Raw genomic sequence first — 22,476 nt, 5'->3', positions numbered from 1 at the left:
TTGGGATTTGTTTTCTTGATTGATACTAATTTTTAAGACATTTTGTTTGTTGTACCTAAGATTTTTTAGTCTGATATGGAATAACCCCCACACAAAGCAGAAAACACTAATTTTAAGGGCAACAATTAATGTAAAAGAATGAGTGGGTTAACATTTACATAACTTGACCCCCCCCCCCCAAACCTAGTATGACAAATATATCTTATGTTATTTTTGAAAGAAATAAAGAAAAACATGCCACCATTTGACATATAAAAGTATTTATTGATAAATACGTGAACATCAATATTGTTGTAATCAGAATGTTCTAAGAGCAAAATAATTCACTGAAAACAAAAATATTTTTTAAACTCCTGTGAGCTACAACATGACCATTATATATATTGCTATCATAAAATAAACATTTAATTAAATTTGAATATTCGGTCTTTGTATTCAAGTTCTCCTGTTCGGCACTTCTTTTCAAATTTTTCCTGAAATGGAAAAAAAAAAAGTTACACAGTACCACCTTGAAAATTGACTGGTCGTGAATGTGGCCATTCCGGATTTTGGATTTGTTTAGATTTTAAAGATAAACAAAATAATTTTAAAAAGAAAAAAACTAATACCCTTTCCTAAGGTAAAACTTTCTTAACCATCCCAATTAAGCATGGAATACAAATTTCAACTGACTTGCCCAGGGTCGGATTTGAAAGTGTGGAGGCCCCTAATTGGGATTCGAAAAGATCATCATATTTTCGAAAATATCCGTTATTTTGATATATATACGAACATTTTGATATATATTTATATGTCCGATATTTTCGACCCGTGAAAGTTAGGATATTTTGTAAAAATTTTATTGTGGGGGCCCCGGGGCAGTAGCCCCGCCTGCCCTCCCCTAAATCCGGCCCTGGAAGAGCCAAATCCAGAAGGAGGGGGAAGATCCTTCAGTAAACCACAGTATTTAATGCCATTTTATAAAAATATGTCTGTTCTGAAATGCATTGGCCCTTTTTATATTATATGACTTACACTTTCAAAACTAGAATGAACTCTGATGCACATATTAAAATGAGATGTGAGGCTTACGTTGTGAATAGAAAACCTTTGCATTGAAATAAAAGACCCAGAAAATTTGATAAAGGAATATTGTATTTTGGACTTTTCTTTATATTCAGATAGAGAGTGAAGAATAAATTCAATATTTCCATCTTTGTTAATATTGTATCTTTTTTTTTTATACTTCAGTTACAATTAGAGATCCCTAACTGGCAGAACAGCTGAATACTCAGTTCAGCCAAATACTTAAATATTTGGTAAACAGTAAACAAATTTAAATTTTTAACTACTAGTAAAGAAACACATTTTATAAAATGAATGAAATTTTTAGGTATTGTACCATAGTAAAAAAATTAATTCAAATTAATACTTAGTAATATTATCACATTTTGGATAATTGAGAAAACACTCAAATGTTAAATTGAAATTTTATGGCTTTTCAATTTTTCCTAAATGTTATGATGCATTAAATTAACCACCCAGTAACTCATTGAAAGATTGCACAGTAACTAGAAATTTTTTTTTATGACTTCACCTTAAGTGGTGATGCCACAATACTTACTTTAGAACTTTTCAACCAGAGGGCGTAACCAACAACAGGGAGAATGATGGTACACATGTAAACACTCCAGTTCTTCACTGTGGGGATGAAACGATCCCAGACTGTCATATGCATGGAGTAGAAGCGTTGCATTTGTGGGTCAAACTAAATGAATAAAAATTGTACTTCAACAATCTGTTACAGTAAAACGGTGTTCCAAATCTTACTATTTGCTGCAAACAAACATCTATAAATCAGTTTTTCTCAGAGAACTCTTCAAAATGTGTTCATCAAAATAAACATGTGGTCATCCAAATGAACACATTTTGAAGATCATTCAAAAATGAACACATTTTGAAGATTCAAATCATTCAAAATGTGCAACTCCTTCGAAATTCGAAAATTTGCATAAAACTAATACTTTCTTCCATATATTAAATATAGAAGAAAGTTAAAAGGCATGTACAACCTGGAGCAAAGAAGAGTCAGAGGGGACGATTCAGTTGTTTAAATTTGTCAAAATGAAAAACATTAATCTGTAACATTTTTGCGCGGTAAGCAGGACGAGGGGTTTTAAGCTATTCAATTCACAGGCTTATCTGGAAATTAGGAAACATTATTACTTTAGTTATGGGCATTTGAAGCAGCTTACCGGAAGAGGCTGTTAATTCTGGTAAGCTGTTTCATTAGACAGGGGTAGAAGTAGTCCTATATTTCCTATATTTTCAAAAAGAGCATCAAAAGTGTCCTATATTTCCTATATTTTTGAAATTGTCCTATATTTCCTGTATTCTTATAGTATGTTATAAAACATTGTAGAAAATTACCATTGAAAAGCCTTTTGGTCACTTGATTCGCTAATTCAAGACTGCTTAAAAACAAGATGCTTATTTACAAAAAAATTTTTTTTTTTTGGAATCTCTTCCAGCACCTGTCTCTTTAAATTTTGTAGAGTATTTTTGACAAAATTTTCAATCTGTTTTAAGAGAAAGCTTCAATGGTCTATATTTTATGACAAGCTCTCCAAACTATTGATGAAGCACTTTGCCAATGAATTTTCACTAACAACAGCCGCTATTAATTTAAAAAAGAAGGGTCTATTTAAAATATTTAAATGTAGGTAATTATGCAAAAAAAAAAAAAAAAAAATATTAACCCTGCCTGGATTTAAAATTTGAACTTCTTACTAAAATCAGAATTTTACATTATTTAAACACTATATTTTTAGCAGAATTGGTTATTAAAAAAAGGCTTTTCAGAAATTTAAAAAAAGAAATAAAATTTTTACAGGATCCTTCCATTGATACGTCACTATCTTGTTAAAAATTTTGAGGAATGGGGATTGGATGTTACTTGGATGTAAATTAATTCATTTTGGAAAAATACTTCGTAATGATAAAAATTGAACAGCTTTCTAGATGCAAATACTTAGGTCTTTTAGTAGTGAAAGTCTTTAGCACCTTTCATAAGATTTAGCACCAGTTGAGATTTTTCTCGCAAAAACAAAAAAGATACTGACATAAGAAAGATCATCTTAAAGCATTGAATCTATAATAAGAGTTTTAAGGTTAATTAAGGTACTGTAATTGGAAAAGCAATAAATTATGCATGCATTACCAAGGAAAGAGTTCCGTTTTATTATCATGGTACCAAATACAAAATACATAAAAAAATGGGAAATTCTTGTAGAGATGCATAACAATCAGAGGCAAAAGAAGAGGTTCATGTACCTTCCAAAAAAAAAAAAAAAGTGAAACTTAGAGAAAAAATTGATTTTGCACACTCTGTTTACTGTAGGCAGTCAAGGTATAGAAAATGGCCTCAAACCTAAATACATATATGTGTGTAAACTTTTTTTTTTCTGAAGCTATTCATTCAAGAACTGCAAACTAATTCTAAGTAAAAGTTATAACTTTTATTTGGGTTTTTTAACTGTATGCAGTATGATTAATTGAAATCATTGATAATAATTTATGCAAGAATTTCTAGATTATATATATTATGTATTGTTTATTTTTTTCATATCAGTATTATTCATAAAACATGTCCTATATTTGTGCCATATTTTTGATGGAAAATGTCCTATGTATTAAAAGTTGACCACTTCTACCCCTGATTAGAGTCAACGGGTGGATAGCTTTAAGAGGGCCATTGATCTTCGTTGGGAAATCACTGACTAGCACCAGCCTAGCTGGGCCCAGAGCTTGTCGCTGGTCGTCAAATTTTTATGTTAGTTAGGATTCTGCCTTAGCTCTGGCTTTAGGGCAGTAACTTACTACAAAATACCATGCTTTGCCATCAATCTTTGAGTTGAACCGCACCGTTGCTGAGGTCGCTCATCTGGTTTGCTAATTCTGCATTAGCTACCAGTTTGTTTGGCTCTCTTGGCTCCCTTAAGAGGTTTTTTGCCTCCAGCTCATGTGATTCCTATTCCGGGCTGATGAGTGCTAAAAAGCATGAAACTGCAGTCCTCGGATAGAATAACTGAGCTGGCGGTGTATTTTAAGTATTTCTGCCTTAGCCCTGGCTTTAGGGCAGTAACTTACTACGAAATACCATGCTTTGCCATCTATCTTTGAGTTGAACCACACCATTGCTGCGGTTGCTCATCTGGTTTGCTAATTCTGCATTAGCTACCCGTTTGTTTGGCTCTCTGGGCTCCCTTAAGAGGTTTTTAGCCTCCAGCTCATTTAATTCCTATTCCGGGCTGATGAGTGCTAAAAAGCATGAAACTGCAGTCCTCGGATGGAATAACTGAGCTGGCGGTGTATTTTAGGTAAGTTAGGATACACAACAAATGAGAAGACTACTCACCACATATGGCTCGGTGGAGTGTGGGTCAGTGAACTTTCTAAGGTATTCTGCCCGGAGAGCCTTACGCATCTTCAGCCTTTCATTCACCAATCTTATTTCTTCCGCAGAAGCATCCACCTGGTGGAATTGATCTTTGGCATTCCTTGACATAACTTCTAAAAAGAATTTAAATAAATAAATAAAACTAATGATGCTGAATTTGAAATTGCTTTAGAGTTTGAAATAGGTTTTTTTAGATCCATGTTTTAAATCAATTTAGAACCTTTTCTTTCAAGAATTTATTCTATTACAAGAACTTATATTAAATTAAAAATATAAATAAATGACTTTGATTGCTAACTTCATATTAAGATGAATCTTGCGGGTCAGAAAGTTTGAATACATTTAGATTTTTTCTACAAAATATGGGAAACATAGAAAAAGAAAGTTTGTCACATTTACTAAAATTTGCTAGTCACAAAAGCAAAATCAAGAAAGAAAATTGAAAATCCTTTTGAAAGGTTTAATACTGAGTTAGAAGTATTTTATTCGTCAACAAATAGAAACTGACAACAGATAAAAATTTTAAACCACAGAGCTTTCTTTCCTTCTCAGCTAACAATGAAATTATCAATTGCATGAATTTAAGGCTTACAATTGTATTTAAAATCTGATTTTTAAAAGGTTATACTTTTTGTTTTATATAAGTTGAAAGTTCAAATTAAGTTCCATCGGATGCAGAAAATTCTGTTCTTTCGATTGCAACTAATATTATAAATGCACAAGTGTAAAAATTTTTAAATCAAAATCCATTAATCCAGCTATGAGCTACGATGGCGCAGACCCAAACACAGGTAAGTCAAACTTATACATCCCTTCCTTTTTTAAATTATACAAAGTAATAGAAGATCTGTATGATGTATACCTACCTTGGATGTAGAGGTGAGCATTCTAGATTATGGTGGATCAGAAAATAGTGTTTTGAAAATATCATGATATTTTCCATTTTTATTTTTTCAACTACGGTATTTTCAATATAAAAATTATATTTATTGTTGTAATAATGTTCATTTATTATTAAAAATAACCAAAAAGTTATGTACTATATATTTATGATGTATTAATGCATCATTAATATAACAAAGTGACATATTCCTTTTTTATTTTACATTCATAAAATTATCAGTAAAGTAACAATTTTAATTCATATTAAAGTGCCTAATTTAAGTCTTAAACATTAATCAGAAAAAAAAGTTTGATGACTATGTGTATACCGAATAATGCACATTATTTATTTCCGAATCATATAACTGTAAAAGTGGCTAATAGAAGAAAAATGAGTAAAACAGCCAGGGTTTGTCGATATATATCCAATATTAATTTTGAAATATGATATTTTGATATTTTCAAGATTTATTTTTTCAACTTTGTATTCTTAATATAAAAAGTATTGTAACGGATTCGGTGCGACTTCCACTTTCTTGAAATGAAGACACAGTTCTTGATAAAACACAGGAAATTTATTTACACTATGTACAGGAAAGATCTTCAACAACTGCTAAATTATTCATCAGCAATTAAGCAATTATCACACAACACCGTAAACTCAACGTTTACACACGTATTTACTTCCAAATACGAAAACAACACAGCGAAATGCCTCGCAATAAACAGAGCAAAAATGCACTCAGTTCGAAATCTGAATCGAAACTCCACTGTTTATCCATCGCTAACGGCTTAAATACACCGAAAAGAATTTTCTCAAATATTCCACACGCTTCTCGAAATGCGTTGACCGTTATCAAATTTTATCAATGAACAAAAAGGGAATAGGGGTCGTATATTTTGGCCATATGAAAAAGGGGTTGTATATTCATTACGGGAAACTATTTACAGGTTACGTTCCTACAATAATTACTATTTACAGAATTTGTAACATTGCCCCCTTCCTAAGGACTGCACGTCCCGGGCAGTACAATCCCCAGAAAGGGTGCCAAACTTCTATCACAAGTTCACAATTACACACATTAAATTATAACTAACAGATACAGAAAACACAATAATAACAAGAAATATTACTAAACATTAAAAGCAAAAATTATCTACAACTTTTATGTTATCAACCATGGTTGTTTACGTAATACTCATGAACTATGGCCATAGTATGGGGCTAACCGATCATAATGTACAACTCTAGGTTTTGCATTAGGTGATTTTTGGATCCTCACTACGACGTCATTTAGTCGGTTAACGACTTTGTAGGGTCCATCCCAATGCGACTGCAATTTGGGTGACAGACCTTTCCGTCGGATGGGATTCCATAACCAAACCTTGTCGCCTTCGTTGAATTCATGTTCAGTAGACCTTGTGTCGTATCGGGTCTTCATCTTCTCCGCCGCGATGTTGATTCGCTCTCGTGCGAAGTTATGAACGTCTTCCAACCGGGCCTGGAGATCCTGGATGTACTCCTCAGGCGATGAAGGCGCATCCGGAGGACGACCGAAGACGAGATCACAAGGTAGCCGAAGCTCTCGTCCGAAGAGCATCTGAGATGGGGCATATCCGGTAGTCTCGTGGACAGCACTGCGGTAGGCCAGCAGGAACAAAGGTAGCTTCTTGTCCCAATCCTGTTGATTTCTGGATACCATAAGCGAGAGATTATTTAGGATTGTGCGGTTAAATCTCTCCACCATGCCGTCCGATTGTGGGTGTAGTGGTGTTGTCCTAGTTTTCTCAATTCCGAAAATTTGACATAGGCCCTTAAACACAGCAGAGATGAAATTCCTCCCTTGATCGGAATGAATCTGCAAAGGTGTTCCATATCTCGAGATCCAATTTTGGACTAGAGTCTCTGCTACGGTGGTAGCCTCTTGATCTGGAATGGGATATGCTTCCGGCCATTTGGTGAAGTAGTCGATGGAAACAAGAATGTATTTGTTCCCATCAGCAGTTCTTGGTAGAGGACCCAGGATGTCGATCCCCATTCGTTCGAAAGGAGCTCCAACGTTGTACAGATGTAGCTTCCCTCTGCTTCTCTTCTTCGGTCCTTTACGAGCAGCACAGGCGTCACAAGAATGACACCACTTCTCCACGTCATCCTTCGCCTTGCTCCAGAAGAAGCGCTCCCGAACTTTATTGAGAGTTTTCAAGACACCAAAATGTCCTCCAGTCGCACTACTATGTATTTCTTTCAGAACATCTGAAATCCTGGATCGAGGAAGTAGTAACTGCCACCTAGATGTCTTGCCGTCGTCAGATTCCCATTTCCGGTGTAGCACGCCGTTCCGTAAATGGAGTGAGTTCCATAAAGCCCAGTATCTTTTTGTTGCAGGACTGAAGATGGAAACGTCCTGCCAGCTAGGGCGTCGACTGTCACTTTCCATGAACTCTAAAATTGGTTTTATGTCGGGGTCTTCAAGTTGATCTTTTCGAACTTGGTCATCACTCCATGGATCAGGTTCTGATGATGTTGGAGTCACTGTCACCTGATAGGCGGTAGGGCTAGTCGTTCCATACTGTTTCTCGATTCGGGAACAATAGTGGCAGTTCTCAGGACAGGGTCTCCTTGATAAAGCGTCAGCATTACCGTGAGATAACCCTTTTCGATGCTTGATCTCCATGTCATATTCCTGGAGCCGCTGTATCCATCTGGCTATCTGGCCTTCTGGATTCTTGAAGTTCAAAAGCCAAGTTAACGAGGCATGATCTGTCCGAAGCAGAAATTTTCGGCCGTAGAGGTAATGATGGAAGTGTTCTACAGCTTTCACTATGGCCAGTAACTCCTTTCTGGTGACGCAGTAATTTCGCTCCGACTTTGATAAGCATTTGCTCCAGTAAGCGATGACATGTTCATTTCCGTCAATTTCTTGGGATAAAACAGCTCCAATTCCCTCGTTGCTCGCATCAGTGTCCAGGATGAAGGATTTTTCAGGCTGAGGATAGGCGAGGATAGGCGTTGATATTAAAGCCTCCTTCAGTCGTAGAAATGCATCTTCGCATTCTTTGGACCATTCAAAATTTTGCTTGCTCTCCGTCAGCTTATGCAAAGGTCGTGCAATGTTGGAAAAACCCTTCACAAACTTCCTGTAGTACGTGCAGAGCCCCAGGAAACTTCGCAACTGATGGATGTTTTCGGGACGACTCCAACTCCTGACCGCAGATACCTTCTCTGGATCGGTTTGCACACCCTCAGAAGAGATGATGTGACCAAGGTAGTTCACTTCCCGGCGGAACAAATTACATTTGGACGGGCTTAACTTCAGATTGGCTTCCTTAAGCTTTTGCAGCACCTTCCTAAGATTTGCCAGATGTTCTTCGAAGCTGCGTCCCACGATGATGATATCGTCTAAGTAGACCAGACAGGATTCGTAGGAAAGTCCTCTTAACACTGTCTCCATAAGACGCTCGAAAGTAGCTGGTGCATTGCAGAGGCCGAAGGGCATCACTTTAAACTGCCATAAGCCTTGTCCAGTTGTAAACGCTGTCTTCTCACGGTCCTCAGGGTGTATCTCAACCTGCCAGTAGCCGCTCTTCAAGTCCAGGGTCGAAAACCACTTGTGTCCGGAAAGAGTGTCCAAGGTGTCGTCTATCCGTGGAAGAGGGTAGCTGTCTTTCTTGGTGATTTCATTCAGCCGTCGGTAATCGACACAAAATCTGGTGGAGCCATCTTTCTTTCGGACCAAGACGATGGGAGAGGCCCAAGGACTGGATGAGGGTTCGATTACATCATTCTCCTTCATCTCTTTCAGGAGGGTCTCGACCTCTTCCTTCTTGGCGAACGGTAGTCGTCTTGGATGCTGTTTAATAGGGGGGTGTTCTCCAGTGTAGATCCTATGCTGCGTTAAATTCGTCCGGCCCACATCCTCCGATGTAGATGAAAACAGATGCTTGAAGTCGTCCACCAATTGTTCCGCAGCAGTTCTTTGATCCTTCGATAAGGGTGCACTCCCAATTAACTTCGATGTCAAGGACTCAGAAGACACAGTCTCAGGGGAATTGATTCTTCTAATGATGCAGTTTACTGGAGTACAAGTTGCTAACACTTCACCTTTCCGAATATTCCTTGGCCTTTCACTCACGTTGGCGACTCTTACAGGAATTACATCCTTAGAAAGGTCCACAAGCGTAGATGCCACCAGCACTCCTTTTAGGCTATTGCTTAGGTTAGGGTATTCAATGAGTCCAAATCGAAAACTATTGCTTTCTGCAAGGGAGCCAGGTATTAATGATTCTGACCTTGAGGGAATCGATATATCTGTTTGGGCTATTATTTGATGAGCGGATTTTACATCACTTTCTGCAGGGAAAACGGCTATGTCTTCTCTCATCGAGTGCAGCTCATTAGTCTTGAAGTCGAGAGTGAAGTCATATTTCTTCAAAAAGTCTAATCCGAGAATGAAGGGGTCCGTGATATTAGCGACGAATGCCGTATGATGGTAGGTGGCATTCCCAAACACTATTTCCAAGTCCACTTTACCGTCAATCTCAATTTTGTCACCTGTCACAGTCTGGAGACTTACGCGTGGCGATGTCCACAGCAGTTTCAATCCAAATTCACGAGCCACATCTGTCCTAATGATTGTCACATTGGCTCCAGTGTCAACAATCAGTCTGCAGGGGTTCCCATTTACATGTGCGTAAATGAAAAGTCCATCACTGCCACTACTAGAAGAGGAAATCTGCAGAGCTTTAGTGGTGGTGATTTCCTTCCCTCGCGTAGCTTGGCGAGCCGGACAACTCCTTCGCAGGTGTCCTTCACTACCGCATTTCCAGCACTTCTGCTCTTGTTTCTTTTGGGCTGTTATGCTGCTCAAATGTCTTGTCAAGTCACCGAGTTGTCTCTCAAGTTCAGCGAGGTGGGACGACCTGGAATCAGACTCATCAGCTTGAGTCCGGATTAAATGGCGATCCACACGGGTTGCTTCTTGGGCGGCCTCGTATCTCATCGCATACATCAAAGCGGATTTCAAGTCGTTTACATTCGCCATCCGGAGGGCCTTCTGGATCTCAGGATTCCGAACTCCGTCGATGAAGTAGTTGAGTGCCAGGTTGTCCCGAACATCCGCAGGACAGTCGCAAAAAGCAAGATGAGACAGTCTCTCGACGTCCGCCGCTAGCTCTTGCAGGGTTTCCCCGGTTTTCTGGAAACGGGACTTCAACTGGAGTCGGCTGAAATCTTTCTGGCACTTCTCACCGAAGCGAAGCTCCAACGCAGCTGTGAGGGCGGCGAAATCCAGGCGCTGGCTGTCCGGAAGGGTCTGGAGAATGTCCGCTGCGCCACCTCTCAGGGATGCTGCAAGATGACAGGCCTTGGTAGCAGAGTCCCATCCGTTCGCTTCCGCCACTATCATGAATTGAGTTTTGTAAACCTGCCACGAAGTTTTCCCATCAAATGTGGCAAGTTTAATGGACGGTCGAGCAACCGATGTGGGAGCGCCAAACTGTACAGAGCTGCTTTCCGCGGTCGCCAGTCTCCTTTCCACGTCCTTAAAGATCTCTTCTTTAAGTAGAGTAAATTTCTTGTCTTCTTCTTCCAACTTATTTTCCACATTGGCGATACGCTCTTCCACAGTATCAAATTTTTCTTCCAGAGCCTCAACTTTATCTCCCATTGCGGTTAGTTGATTCTCCATCATGGTTTTCATCGACGTTAGGTCCCCTTTTATTTCATCTTGACTTGTAGTAATTTTAGCAGTTAAATCACCATTTAACTGTTCTTGGTTAGTCGCCAATTCATTTTTCAATTGTTCTTGGTTAGTCGCCAATTCATTTTTTAATTGTTCTTGGTTAGTCGCCATATCATTTTTTAATTGTTCTTGATTAGCCGCCAAACTTTCGGTCAAGTCACTTTTCACGGCATTGATTGCATCAAGCAGTTGTTTTAATTGTTCATCCATTGCGCGAGTAATCACCATAAAAATAAAGTCCAAATTTAAAAAGTCTTTATGAAAAAAAAAAAGTCCAAAGTCACACTTACTGCAAGAAAGTCCTGAAGTAGCCCCACGTTGGGCGCCAATTTGTAACGGATTCGGTGCGACTTCCACTTTCTTGAAATGAAGACACAGTTCTTGATAAAACACAGGAAATTTATTTACACTATGTACAGGAAAGATCTTCAACAACTGCTAAATTATTCATCAGCAATTAAGCAATTATCACACAACACCGTAAACTCAACGTTTACACACGTATTTACTTCCAAATACGAAAACAACACAGCGAAATGCCTCGCAATAAACAGAGCAAAAATGCACTCAGTTCGAAATCTGAATCGAAACTCCACTGTTTATCCATCGCTAACGGCTTAAATACACCGAAAAGAATTTTCTCAAATATTCCACACGCTTCTCGAAATGCGTTGACCGTTATCAAATTTTATCAATGAACAAAAAGGGAATAGGGGTCGTATATTTTGGCCATATGAAAAAGGGGTTGTATATTCATTACGGGAAACTATTTACAGGTTACGTTCCTACAATAATTACTATTTACAGAATTTGTAACAGTATGTTAATCATAGTAATGTTATTTATTCATCATTAAAAATATAACCAAAAACTCATTTACTATATTTTAAATTGTATAATACACTGGTGCAAGAAATTAAGAGAATTTTCAGATTTGGTCAATTATCTCCAAAATAACTGGACCGATTTTAATGAAACTTGGTATGTACATACATTGAAACAATGCAAAACAAAAAAACATCCAAAATTTAAAATATACACACATGATCATAAATAACAATCGTTAGAGTCTGATGGTAAGAAACAGCAGTGCAAAATAGGGAAGTTGCAACCTATTAAATGTTCATATTTTGGCTATTGAATATTGTTAATTGACCCTCAAAACTAAAAAATTCACCATCGCCGAATTTTAAAACACCGTGGCTGATTTTTAATTAATTTTTAAAAATCCACGCGCAAAAGTGCGCGCTTCTGAAATGTCATGAGCCTACATCACAGGGCGCGAATGGGCAGCCTTCCGCCGAAGATCCCTTGTTTTCGCTAGGGACATTTTGAGCGCGCTGATATTTTTATTTTTTAGAAATTCAATAATCCTTTTCAACACACTATGGAGACCGGATTTGTTAAAGCACAATCTAAATAATCTTGCTCATGAAACATCAATGATGACATTCGAATATTTTCGAGAGGATGAAAGGTTTAATGTTCCAGAAACGCGAGGAGTTAAATGCAAGGAGATAAGCCTTTTAGGTTTGTCTTCGAAGTCGAATGCGTGACCTTCGGTTTCTCCCCTATCGGAAGAGGGCATAACGTCACTTCCTATGCCATTTGACGTCACAAGCGCTTGAACTTTAAAAATTAATTTAAAAAAACTACTTATATCGCAAAATTTTTTTCACCTACGATGTTCATACATGTTATTCTATCATATAAAAATAAAATTGAAAAATCGAAAACTTCCCTATTGAACAAAAAAACGGGCTAATAGGGAGTTTGGTCGCCTCTAACAGACATATAGGCCTGGTAGTGTGACTCCATATTTGAAATTAAGCAGTTTATGGGATCCTGAAGCAATTGTTTCCACTCATTTAACAACGCTGTACTCAGGCTATGGAGGGTCCGCGAAGGGGTGTTGTGAGTTGCTATTGCACTCCCAAGAGAGTCCCAGACATGCTCTATAGGATTGGACTCTAGAGATCTGCTTGACCAATCCATCCAGTCAGTGGCGTAGCTAGACCCGACTTTCGGGGGGGGGGTTACTTCTTTTATACATCTCTCTCTCTCTCTCTATATATATATATATAATATATATATATGCGTGTGTGTAATCGCTTGGAATTTTTTCCTTTTCTTTTTTTTTCTTTCTCTTCTCTCTTCTTTTTCTCTTTTTTTTTTGAGACTAACTTTTCGGGGGGGGGGTTTGTCCCCAAAACCCCCCCTTAGCTACGCCCCTGCATCCAGTGAATATCCTCCCCTTCAGGAAATCGGTCGACCAGAAGAGCTCTATGTGGCCTTGTGTTAACCTCCACTAAAATTAACTCGGGGCTAACAGAGCCCCTCAAGCAGGGTTGGCCGGATTGGACCCAATGGGTTTTTTTGAAAAAACCCAGTTAAAAAAACCCATTATTTAGCCCACTTTTGGGTTTTTTAAATTAAAGTTTTTAGAAAAAATTGATTATTTTAAATACTTTCACAATTTAAACTTCTTTTTTATTTGTTCTTTACCACAGACAATGGACAAAAAAAATGAATTTTGAACTTAAATAGTATTTCTTAACTCTTGATGGCATTAAAAAAATACTTCAAAGATTTTAAATAAATATATTTAACTTTTTTCTTTAACTGGTCAATAAATAACTCAAATTATCTTGACTAAGTCCTGTCACGTCTGATTTTCTAAATATTTGTAGATTGTACAGAGGAAACTACTCTAGCTAAAAGGCTTTCATGTGAATTATTTCCTGCAAACCAACACGTCACAAATCTCAAATAAACAAGGTATATTTTTTAGAAATTAACAGGTTTCTCAAACGGTCAGACAGAAAACAGAATAGGATGTTCAGTATTTTCATTATCTTACGAAAAAGTTTAATATTTCTTACTCTGTACACAGAAATAGAAAAACAGGTAACATAAAGTTGCCCAAAGAAATGTCTTCATTAATTAAAATTCAGTAAAAAAGGATTTAAACTACTTGAGATTCTACAATAGTTTTGCATAACAAAATGAAATAAAATAAAGTAAAATGCAAAAAAAAATGTCGTAATTAAAAACGAACAATAGATTTTATCACTCGAGAAGTAACTTTGCCTTAACTGTTGGTAATCATGGAAACTAAAAAAATCTGAAACTTCACTATTCTTGGGTTTTGTTGTCTTTTATACTTTTCTTCAGAAAACGCTGAATTTTAACTAGTTTTCCAGCTTTTTTTTTTACCCCAAGACAACTTTTGTGCTTTGTCCATATACTTAGGCTACAAGTACCTCACATTTTCCCTAAAAAAAAAGACAAAAAAAAAAACCCACATTTCTTTTTAAAAACCCAGATTTAGTTGGGTTTTATTTTAAAAAACCCTGGGTCCATGGGCTTTTTTTTTTTAAAAAACCTGGGTTTTTGCCAACCCTGCCCTCAAGAGGTGATCATAGGGCTCCAAGACCCACATCCCTATACCTCACAACTGTCCCAGATCCTCTCTCAAGACATAGAGGGGTGGGCGGACATTCAACATGATACCTGCCCAGACCGCCATAATGGTCGATTTTGTGGATAATTGAGAGCAGGTAGCATGTTCCTGCCAGGGGCGGCATTCATTTGGGGGATCGAGTTTCATAATAATATGAATTACCTTAGTATGGAACCAAAACACATATTGGCTAACAGCAAGTAATCATGATATGGTGTTAGCGAGAATCTTGAAGAGAACGAGGGTCTTTAAGGGGAAAGAGGGCGTGGCTACAGGCCAGCTGCTTAATATCATCTAACTTGTATATAGTTCTGTGTTTGTCCGTGTCTGTGGGTAGTTGTAGTGAATAAAACGATGTGAAAGGCAGTGGAGTTGTGTTCTTTGTGCTCTTGTATTAATATGGTATCAACAAATTTAGCGGATTCATTTTTTTGTGAACATATGGGTTTAGAATTAATAAAAATTAGTGTCCAAAAACAATTTAAATTTTTATGACAAAATTTGTAGTTTGTTTTATGTTATCATACAAAGTATTTTGATACTACAGTTTTCACCTTTTAATAAAGTTTTGATGCTTGATTTTCAAAATAGGGAGGAACAGGAAATCTTGTTACTAATTCTGCTATGCCCAGTGTCATGCTCTTTTTTCAGCAATGATTCCTTTCAGATTCAAGGAACCCCGTAAAATTTGAATAGGCCCCGAATGTAGATCCTTCTATTCTGCTTTTGAATTTATGATTTGTCTTATCTGTGTACGTGTATAAAACTATTTCAACTGTGTAGTTATTCAGTAATACTTAATAACATTTTAAACTACTGGGCTTATACATTTTTCTTTTTAGTTTTTTTGGTTTTTACGCAGTCTTTTTTTTTTTAAATAATTTTTTTATTTTACTCTTTTTAACTATAATAAAACTATTTCAACTGTGTAGTTATTCAGTAGTGCTTAACATTTTAAACTACTGGGCTTACATTTTTCTTTTTAGTTTTTACGCAGTCGTTTTTTTGTTTTTATTTAATAGTTTTTTATTTTACTCTTTTTAGTTAATTTTCATTAACTTAGTTATTATGATTATAAGACGGTACATTTCACAACCTTCTCATTTCATTGAGACTGTTTGTATCGTGAGTTTTATTTAGAAACTTACGGTGGTCTAAGCTACTGACAATTAGTCCCTCTAGGGACCTAACTCGGGTTAAAGCTACATGTGTTTGACCTTCGGCAAAAATGCGCGAACTTAAGTCAACCGCAGCACAGCTATATAACTCATAATAACGCGAAATCAGAAACGTCGTCAGTCAAATCTTCCTCGCAAAATTTAAAAAAGCCTCTCAAGAAAGAACATGTCGCGAAACTCAGTCCCTTGAATCAAGGCAAAAAAAAAAAAGCAACATATGTTAGAGATGAAAATCGAATTAGTAGACTTTCTTTTTTTTGGTGCTTATTGCCCGGGTTTATTTTGATGAGGACTACAATCCGAGTGTCTTGCCTCCGTTATGCATAATATGTATATTTTTTAATTACAGAATACATATAAGAACACATGAAAGAATTTACATCAGAAAGAGGCGAAAGTACATCTGGAGCGAGGGTGTCTTGACCCATCCGACCTCAAGCGGGAGAAGTAATGGCTTAGACCAATCGGCCATTGAGACCATAGACTAATAATAAGAGTAGACCGAGCTTTCCCAGACTTGCTGATGAAAAAATTGGTTCATGGATACATCATGTGACTGGTGGAAGGCTTGGCGAAAACTTTGGCAGCATGGTTGCTAGATGGCAGGATTATCTATAGTTTGGCACTCGACATATATTTTAAGTAATGTGTTTTATTATAATTTTTTTTCCAAGTGCAGAGATTGAACTGTTTTTCTTTTAGTTATGAATTTTTTTGACATTAGTAATTAGTTTTTGATCACAGTTTTCAGTAACTTTTATTTCATTTGGAAGTGCTACGTCAGCGTTGGCGGGAACGTAATGGAGGAAACGTTTTGCGTTAATGCAAAAATGTACTAATTGGAATCTTAAATTGAAATTGTAGGAAAAAATCTTACCGTTTGCCAAATCTATTTGGGCGCTTGCATCTTTAATTGCTTAGAGAGTTATTGAAATTGACTAAAGAAAATGCACAATACCATCTAAACGAAAAACTCACTTCATTAACAAAATATTTACAACTTCGAATAACAAATTTACAAATCGGACTCCATAAATATTTCGCGTTCCATAAATTCTATTTATTTTATTTCTCGCGGTAGCTGATCGTCTGCTACGATCAACGCCCGCTGTTGCTAGGATATCCACCAGTCACATGGTTTGGTTCATGAGCAGCAAAGAGTTGCCATAGCTCGGTCTATTCTTATTATTGGTCTATGATTGAGACCCTAATTAGTAGACTTGGTAAACAAAAAAAATGAGTCAGCGAAAACAACCGGCATTTGTTGCACACAGGTAGCGTGCGACACGGTGCGCAACACCCAATGTGTGCCAATCCCAAACTGACAAAATATGGCGACTGGTTGTTGATATGGTAAATTTTAATTACTGTCATATATTTAGTGACACTCCCAAGGTTAAGACAAATCGATTGACATAAGAATTACCAAAATTGGACAAGGCGTTTAGCCTGTAGAACGCCACATAGGAACAGACATAAATACATAGACTGATAAACACTGTAGTGAAGTGAAGAGTCGTGACGTCACTGATTCCAGCGAGCGAGCAACTCAACTCGAACGAGAGAAGAAGAAGAAAAACAATTCGGCGATCGAATAGTCGCGTTTAATTTTGGTGTGTGTTGTAAGATTAATAAATAATTGGAGTCGGATGATAGTGTTAAATGAAACAACAGCTACACTAAAGCTACAGTGGTGATTTCCGGACTATTTTGTACAAAGAAAATGAATACCGATCAAGAAATTTCGAAACAAAGCGTTTCAACGGACGTTCCACCTGAAACCGAAAGTACAGAGCAGGCTTGCTTTGTGAGTCATGTTGGAGTGAAAGTTCCACCGTTTTGGAAGCCTGATCCCAGGATATGGTTTCTGCAGTTAGAAGCACAGTTCTGCCGTGCAAAAATCACAAGTGACGACACAAATTTCGATCTAGTCTTCAGTTCCATAGGCAGAAATCTTAGCGCAAGTCACGGACAGTTTAGTTACCCCACCACCAGTGACAACAACAAGAACAGGGCGCAGAGTCCGTTTTCCGGCCAGATATTTGGAGTCCTTCAGCTCTGGGGATCGTGGTCACTAGGGAGGGAGTGTGTAGTGAAGTGAAGAGTTGTGACGTCACTGATTCCAGCGAGCGAGCGAAGAAGGAGAAGAAAAACAATTCAGCGACCGAATAGTCGCATTTAATTTTGGTGTGCGTTATTGTAAGATTAATAAATAATTGGAGTCGGATGATACCCTTACTGAAACAACAGCTACACTAAAGCTACAACACATTACTCTCCTTTGCGTGGCGCACGCGCAATCGAGTATATATAAAAAAACTTTATTATTATTTCAGATGATTCAATGATGAGTGAGTAATGAGGGGTACCGAAGTGAAAGTATGGACGTTTGTGGTGGAGCGTCGCTGTCAATGAATGGCTCATTTCTTTATAAAAAGTAAGGAAAACTTCAGACTGTTCTTTATTGTTATGTTGTAATCATAGAAAAAATTATAAAATAAACTGTGTCATAAAAACATGCTTTTTTGTATCCCATTAACCTTGCTCCTCCTTTTAAAAACAAAAACTGTGTGCAAGAGGAACTTTTTAGCTTTGAATTTGATTTTAGCCGGGTGAAAAGCTCCAATAAACTTTCAAACTTCAAAGGCTGAAATTTCATTGCAGGCTAGTTTTTGAAAAAGCAAAATTAGTAACGAAATCAATTTTTAAAATCTACAAAGCAGACAACGTTCCATAACTAAAATTTTAGAAAGAGGCAGGTTTTGAACTTGTTTCAATTTGTAGGTCCAACACAATTCCTGTTATCACCTTTTATGAACTTTAAAAATAAAGAACTTTTCCTTCACATACAGTGCACACACTTTTTGACAAAATTACCTGGGTTCAGCAATTTTCACGGCTTAAAAAAAACAATTCCAACACCAAAACAGACTAACCTTCATTGATGTTGCCATTTCAAGTTTCTTAAATTTAGGCAAAAAAATTCACCTACGCGCGTTCGACGAGCTCGACCGGTTAGTTAATCACGTGACAGCTAATGATCACGTGCTCCAATCAACCAATCAACAGCTTAAAATGGTAACCGGTGAGATAACCGATAGATGAATGGTTGCGTTCAACGAACCTCTCCGGTCGACCGGTCAGTAACCAGTTACTAACCGCGGCGTTCTATGATCAACTGGTTATTAACTAACCGGTAGCTCCCGGTCGTGCTCGTCGAACGCACTCATAGAACGCTGCGGTTAGTTACTGGTTACTTACCGGTCGACCGGTGATTTTCGTCGAACGCAACTGTTGTTTACATTTACAGACGAGGGAATTAGTTACAATTTAGTTCCGCTTTTATGTTTTTTACCATATTTCGTGAATATTTTATAAAACAGCTTTTAATGGAAGCATCAAAGTCGAATAGTAAGAGAAAGAAAGCTTCAAGTTGTTTCGTACCAGGGTGCAAAAGTGGGTACAAAACATGTAAGGAAAAAGTTTCGCTTTTCAAAGCTCCAGCAGATGAAGAAAAACGAAGGAAATGGAACTCTTTAATTGGCAGGTCTGATAAAGTTTTTGATAAATATTGCTCAATTTGTGCTCTGCATTTTGAAAAACATTTCATTGAAACGCATTATAAACATATTATAAATGGTGAGGAAATTTTGGTGCCTCGGGACAAACCTTGTTTGAAAGATGAGGCAATTCCAACAATTTTCCCAAAGCTGCCAACAAAAGCTGCTCCCTGTTTGAAAAAAATAAAACTTGATCTTTCCGCGGATGAAACTGAAAAAACCACATATAAATGTATTATAAATGAAATTGTTCAAATCAATTTGCCTAGGGACAAACCTTGTTTGAAAGATGAGGCAATTCCAACAATTTTCCCAAAGCTGCCAACAAAAGCTACTCCCTGTTTGAAAAAAATAAAACTTGATGTTTCCGCGGATGAAACTGAAAAAACCACACATAAATCTATTATAAATGAAATTGTTCAAATTAATTTGCCTAAGGACAAACCTTGTTTGAAAGATGAGGCAATTCCAACAATTTTCCCAAAGCTGCCAACAAAAGCTGCTCCCTGTTTGAAAAAAATAAAACTTGATCTTTCCGCGGATGAAACTGAAAAAATCACATATAAATCTATTATAAATGAAATTGTTCAAATTAATTTGCCTAACGAATATTGGGTTTGCATGAAATTATCTCCAAATGTTGTAGTTTTTGTATGCAATGAAGATTTTGTAGATAGTAGTATCGACGATAAAAAGATCATTATTGAAGTAACAGAAAATTTACAAATCAATGCTACTATTTTAGTCAAAGGTGTTAAAGTAGATTATCCTCTCATTAAATCAGTATCGGATGTCAGAAAGCTTTTTATTGATGTTGGAGCCTTTTTTGTGTGTAAAGGGTTGGGGACATTAGAGGAATTTAAATTTGTGTCTGTACTGAAACCAACTGAATATTTTGTTGATGGTTCATCTTTGAGATACTGTAAATGTCAAGGTTTTGTTTTGAGTGAAAAATTAAGTTGTAATTTTTGTAAAAAGAAACGTAAATTTTTGTTGTCACATAGAGAGCTCAGAAAAACTGAAGGACCATAGCAAATTTACTGAGAAGTATGTTTTAGAAAAAAAAATGCATTAAGTAACTTAACGTGGGAAGAAAAAATCAGTGGATTTATCAAACAAGTTAAATGTTAAGGAAATAAAGAATAAGGTGAAACTTGTGAAACCTTTACACTTAAAGGCAAAGCAAAAATTGGCAATTGATGCTTGCGTTGCTGCAATCGTAAAAATTTGCAATGGTATGAAATATTCTAATGAGTGGCTTCGAGAGTGCATAATAGCGAGAATGAAGCGTTCTCAGCTGTATGAGCATATGATATTGAATAAAATATTAGTTCTGCCTGGAAAATCTTGCATTTTAAAGCATATTAGTTCTTATACATCAGGATATTGGTTTATTAAAAACACTGCTAATTTTCTGCTCTTGAACAAAAACTAAGCGATTTTGAAGAATTCCGAAGACATGGAAGGAATCCAGTTCGCTGAAATCAAACTGTCAGAATTTTTGAATTTAAGAAATGATGGGAAAAATTCAAGGTTTCGTTGATTTTGAATGCTTTACTCCAACTTCTAGTTTTTCAAATATGTAATCATGGTCTACTGTTATTGTTTCAGCCATATGCTGGGGATTGGTAAATAATATGAAAGTCCAATTCTGAATTAGTGCAGTAAATCAGAAGTAGATGGAAAAAAGCATGTAAATTTTCCAAACTTCTTCGAGAAAGAATGAAATGGATAGTGAGTTATAAGGTCTTTCATGGTTATTTAAGATAAATTTGGGAGTAATTATTGATACATTGTTGCCTGGTAAAATGTTCTATTACAAATGAAGTCACACATAATATAGATGAAAATATTTTATTGAATTTCTTGGTACAAAATGAAAAAAATGAAATGTATATTTTAAAATAAGAAAAGTGATTTTTCGAGTTATGGTTTTCTATGAAGGACAGCAGTTAAGGATCCAGTATCAGGTTATGAATGAGAGGCTTTCAGTCTCATTCCATCCCAGATGTGGAACCGTTTCTGCAATAAATAATTAGGCTTCTCTTCTGCTGCTATTGTCAGAATAGACCGAAAGAGCAACGTGTCGAAAAAGAGAACATTGCTCCATTCTTATCTTCGTCAAGTCGACTCATTCTATGGCAGTAACCTTCTGTTTCATATATTTTACACACCAGCTATCCAGCATAAATCATTTAGAAATGTAAAATATTTTGTTGTATGTGAATAAAATATTTCAATGCGCTGGAGAGTTCTTTTATAGGTCCTTTTTTATTTTTTGAAAAAAAATTCTTTGCCTTTTTTTTTGATGAAAATGTTGACTGTTAAAAAACTTTTTTCACCTCATAAAATTGTGCTAAAAATTTAAAAAGCATACATGAACTCTCCTCCCCTCCCCATTACAATCCCATAATTCCTTATTATTTATGAGGATCAAGTTCCTCAAAATTTAATTTAAAACACTAAGAAGACAAATGGATATTTATATAAACACATTAAAAGTTTGCAATACCAAAAAAACTCATTATACATACAAAATCAAAATGGCTATTTCTTTTTGAGTGTTTAGTCTAGTTTATTTTATTGGTTGTTAATACTGCGATGGTATAATAGAGTAAATAACTGAATTTCCTGTTTTAACCTGAAAATTTTCTTATGTTTCACCTGAAAATTTTCTTATGCCGTCCTAGCCCCCTCAAAATCATTAACAAATTTACACATTAAAAGGGTCTTCTAACAAAAATATTCTTTATAAGAAAAGATAAAGACATTCTTGGTTTGAATATTGATAGTATTGTTACAAATTCTGTAAATAGTAATTATTTTTGTGATTAATTTGTTGTAATCTAGCTAAATTTGGTGTTTATTCCATTATCTTTCATCTAAAACTATCTTAGTAACATAACCTGTAAATAGTTTCTTGTAACATACATACATTCCCCCCATTTCTGAACAATAAGATTTGTAAGTGGAATAAAAAGAAAATATGAGAAATTTGTAGGATTTTCTAAATATTTCTTCGCTCGGTATAAAACCCCAGGCGTCTTGTGAATGGAGGAGTCTGTTTTCTAACAGTGGAGTCTCGTTTTCAGCGTTCCGCTGGAAGTGTGTATTAGCCTTGTAGCTCTGTGTTTTTGCGTATTTTGATGTGAATACGCGTGGGACTGTTGAGTTTATGGTGTGAATTGATAATTGCCTAATTGCTATGGTTAAT

At 36.4% G+C, this 22,476-nt stretch overlaps 1 protein-coding gene across 2 annotated transcripts; it reads right to left on the bottom strand.

Annotated features, from left to right (window-relative positions):
- Nucleotides 1-249: 249 nt before the first annotated feature.
- On the bottom strand, nt 250-18,657 carry LOC129224296 (uncharacterized). Of its 2 annotated transcripts, none has more exons than XM_054858729.1 (4): nt 18,580-18,657; nt 4,397-4,551; nt 1,604-1,747; nt 250-473 (listed from the first exon to the last, which is right to left on the bottom strand). In XM_054858729.1, the coding sequence occupies exons 2-4, from the start codon at nt 4,544-4,546 to the stop codon at nt 405-407; spliced, it is 363 nt and encodes a 120-aa protein (XP_054714704.1). In that variant the 5' UTR covers nt 4,547-4,551; nt 18,580-18,657; the 3' UTR covers nt 250-404. The 2 variants fall into 2 exon arrangements, with proteins under 2 accessions (XP_054714704.1, XP_054714703.1); XM_054858728.1 differs by having other exon boundaries at nt 18,511-18,582.
- Between the last annotated feature and the right edge of the window lie 3,819 nt (nt 18,658-22,476).

The sequence above is a fragment of the Uloborus diversus genome, chromosome 6 (genome assembly GCF_026930045.1).
Source record: "Uloborus diversus isolate 005 chromosome 6, Udiv.v.3.1, whole genome shotgun sequence".
In the NCBI taxonomy this organism is placed as follows: domain Eukaryota; kingdom Metazoa; phylum Arthropoda; class Arachnida; order Araneae; family Uloboridae; genus Uloborus; species Uloborus diversus.
This window is presented reverse-complemented; position numbering and strand designations above follow the sequence as displayed.

What these genes read in the sequence shown, in the direction of transcription:
- LOC129224296 (XM_054858729.1), bottom strand. Translation starts at nt 4,546, where the DNA reads ATGTCAAGGAATGCCAAAGATCAATTCCACCAGGTGGATGCTTCTGCG. An exon ending in ACTCCACCGAGCCATATGTG is followed by an intron (nt 1,748 to 4,396) that starts GTGAGTAGTCTT and finishes TTATTCATTTAG; the next exon opens with TTTGACCCACAAATGCAACG. An exon ending in TCTGGTTGAAAAGTTCTAAA is followed by an intron (nt 474 to 1,603) that starts GTAAGTATTGTG and finishes TTTCCATTTCAG; the next exon opens with GAAAAATTTGAAAAGAAGTG.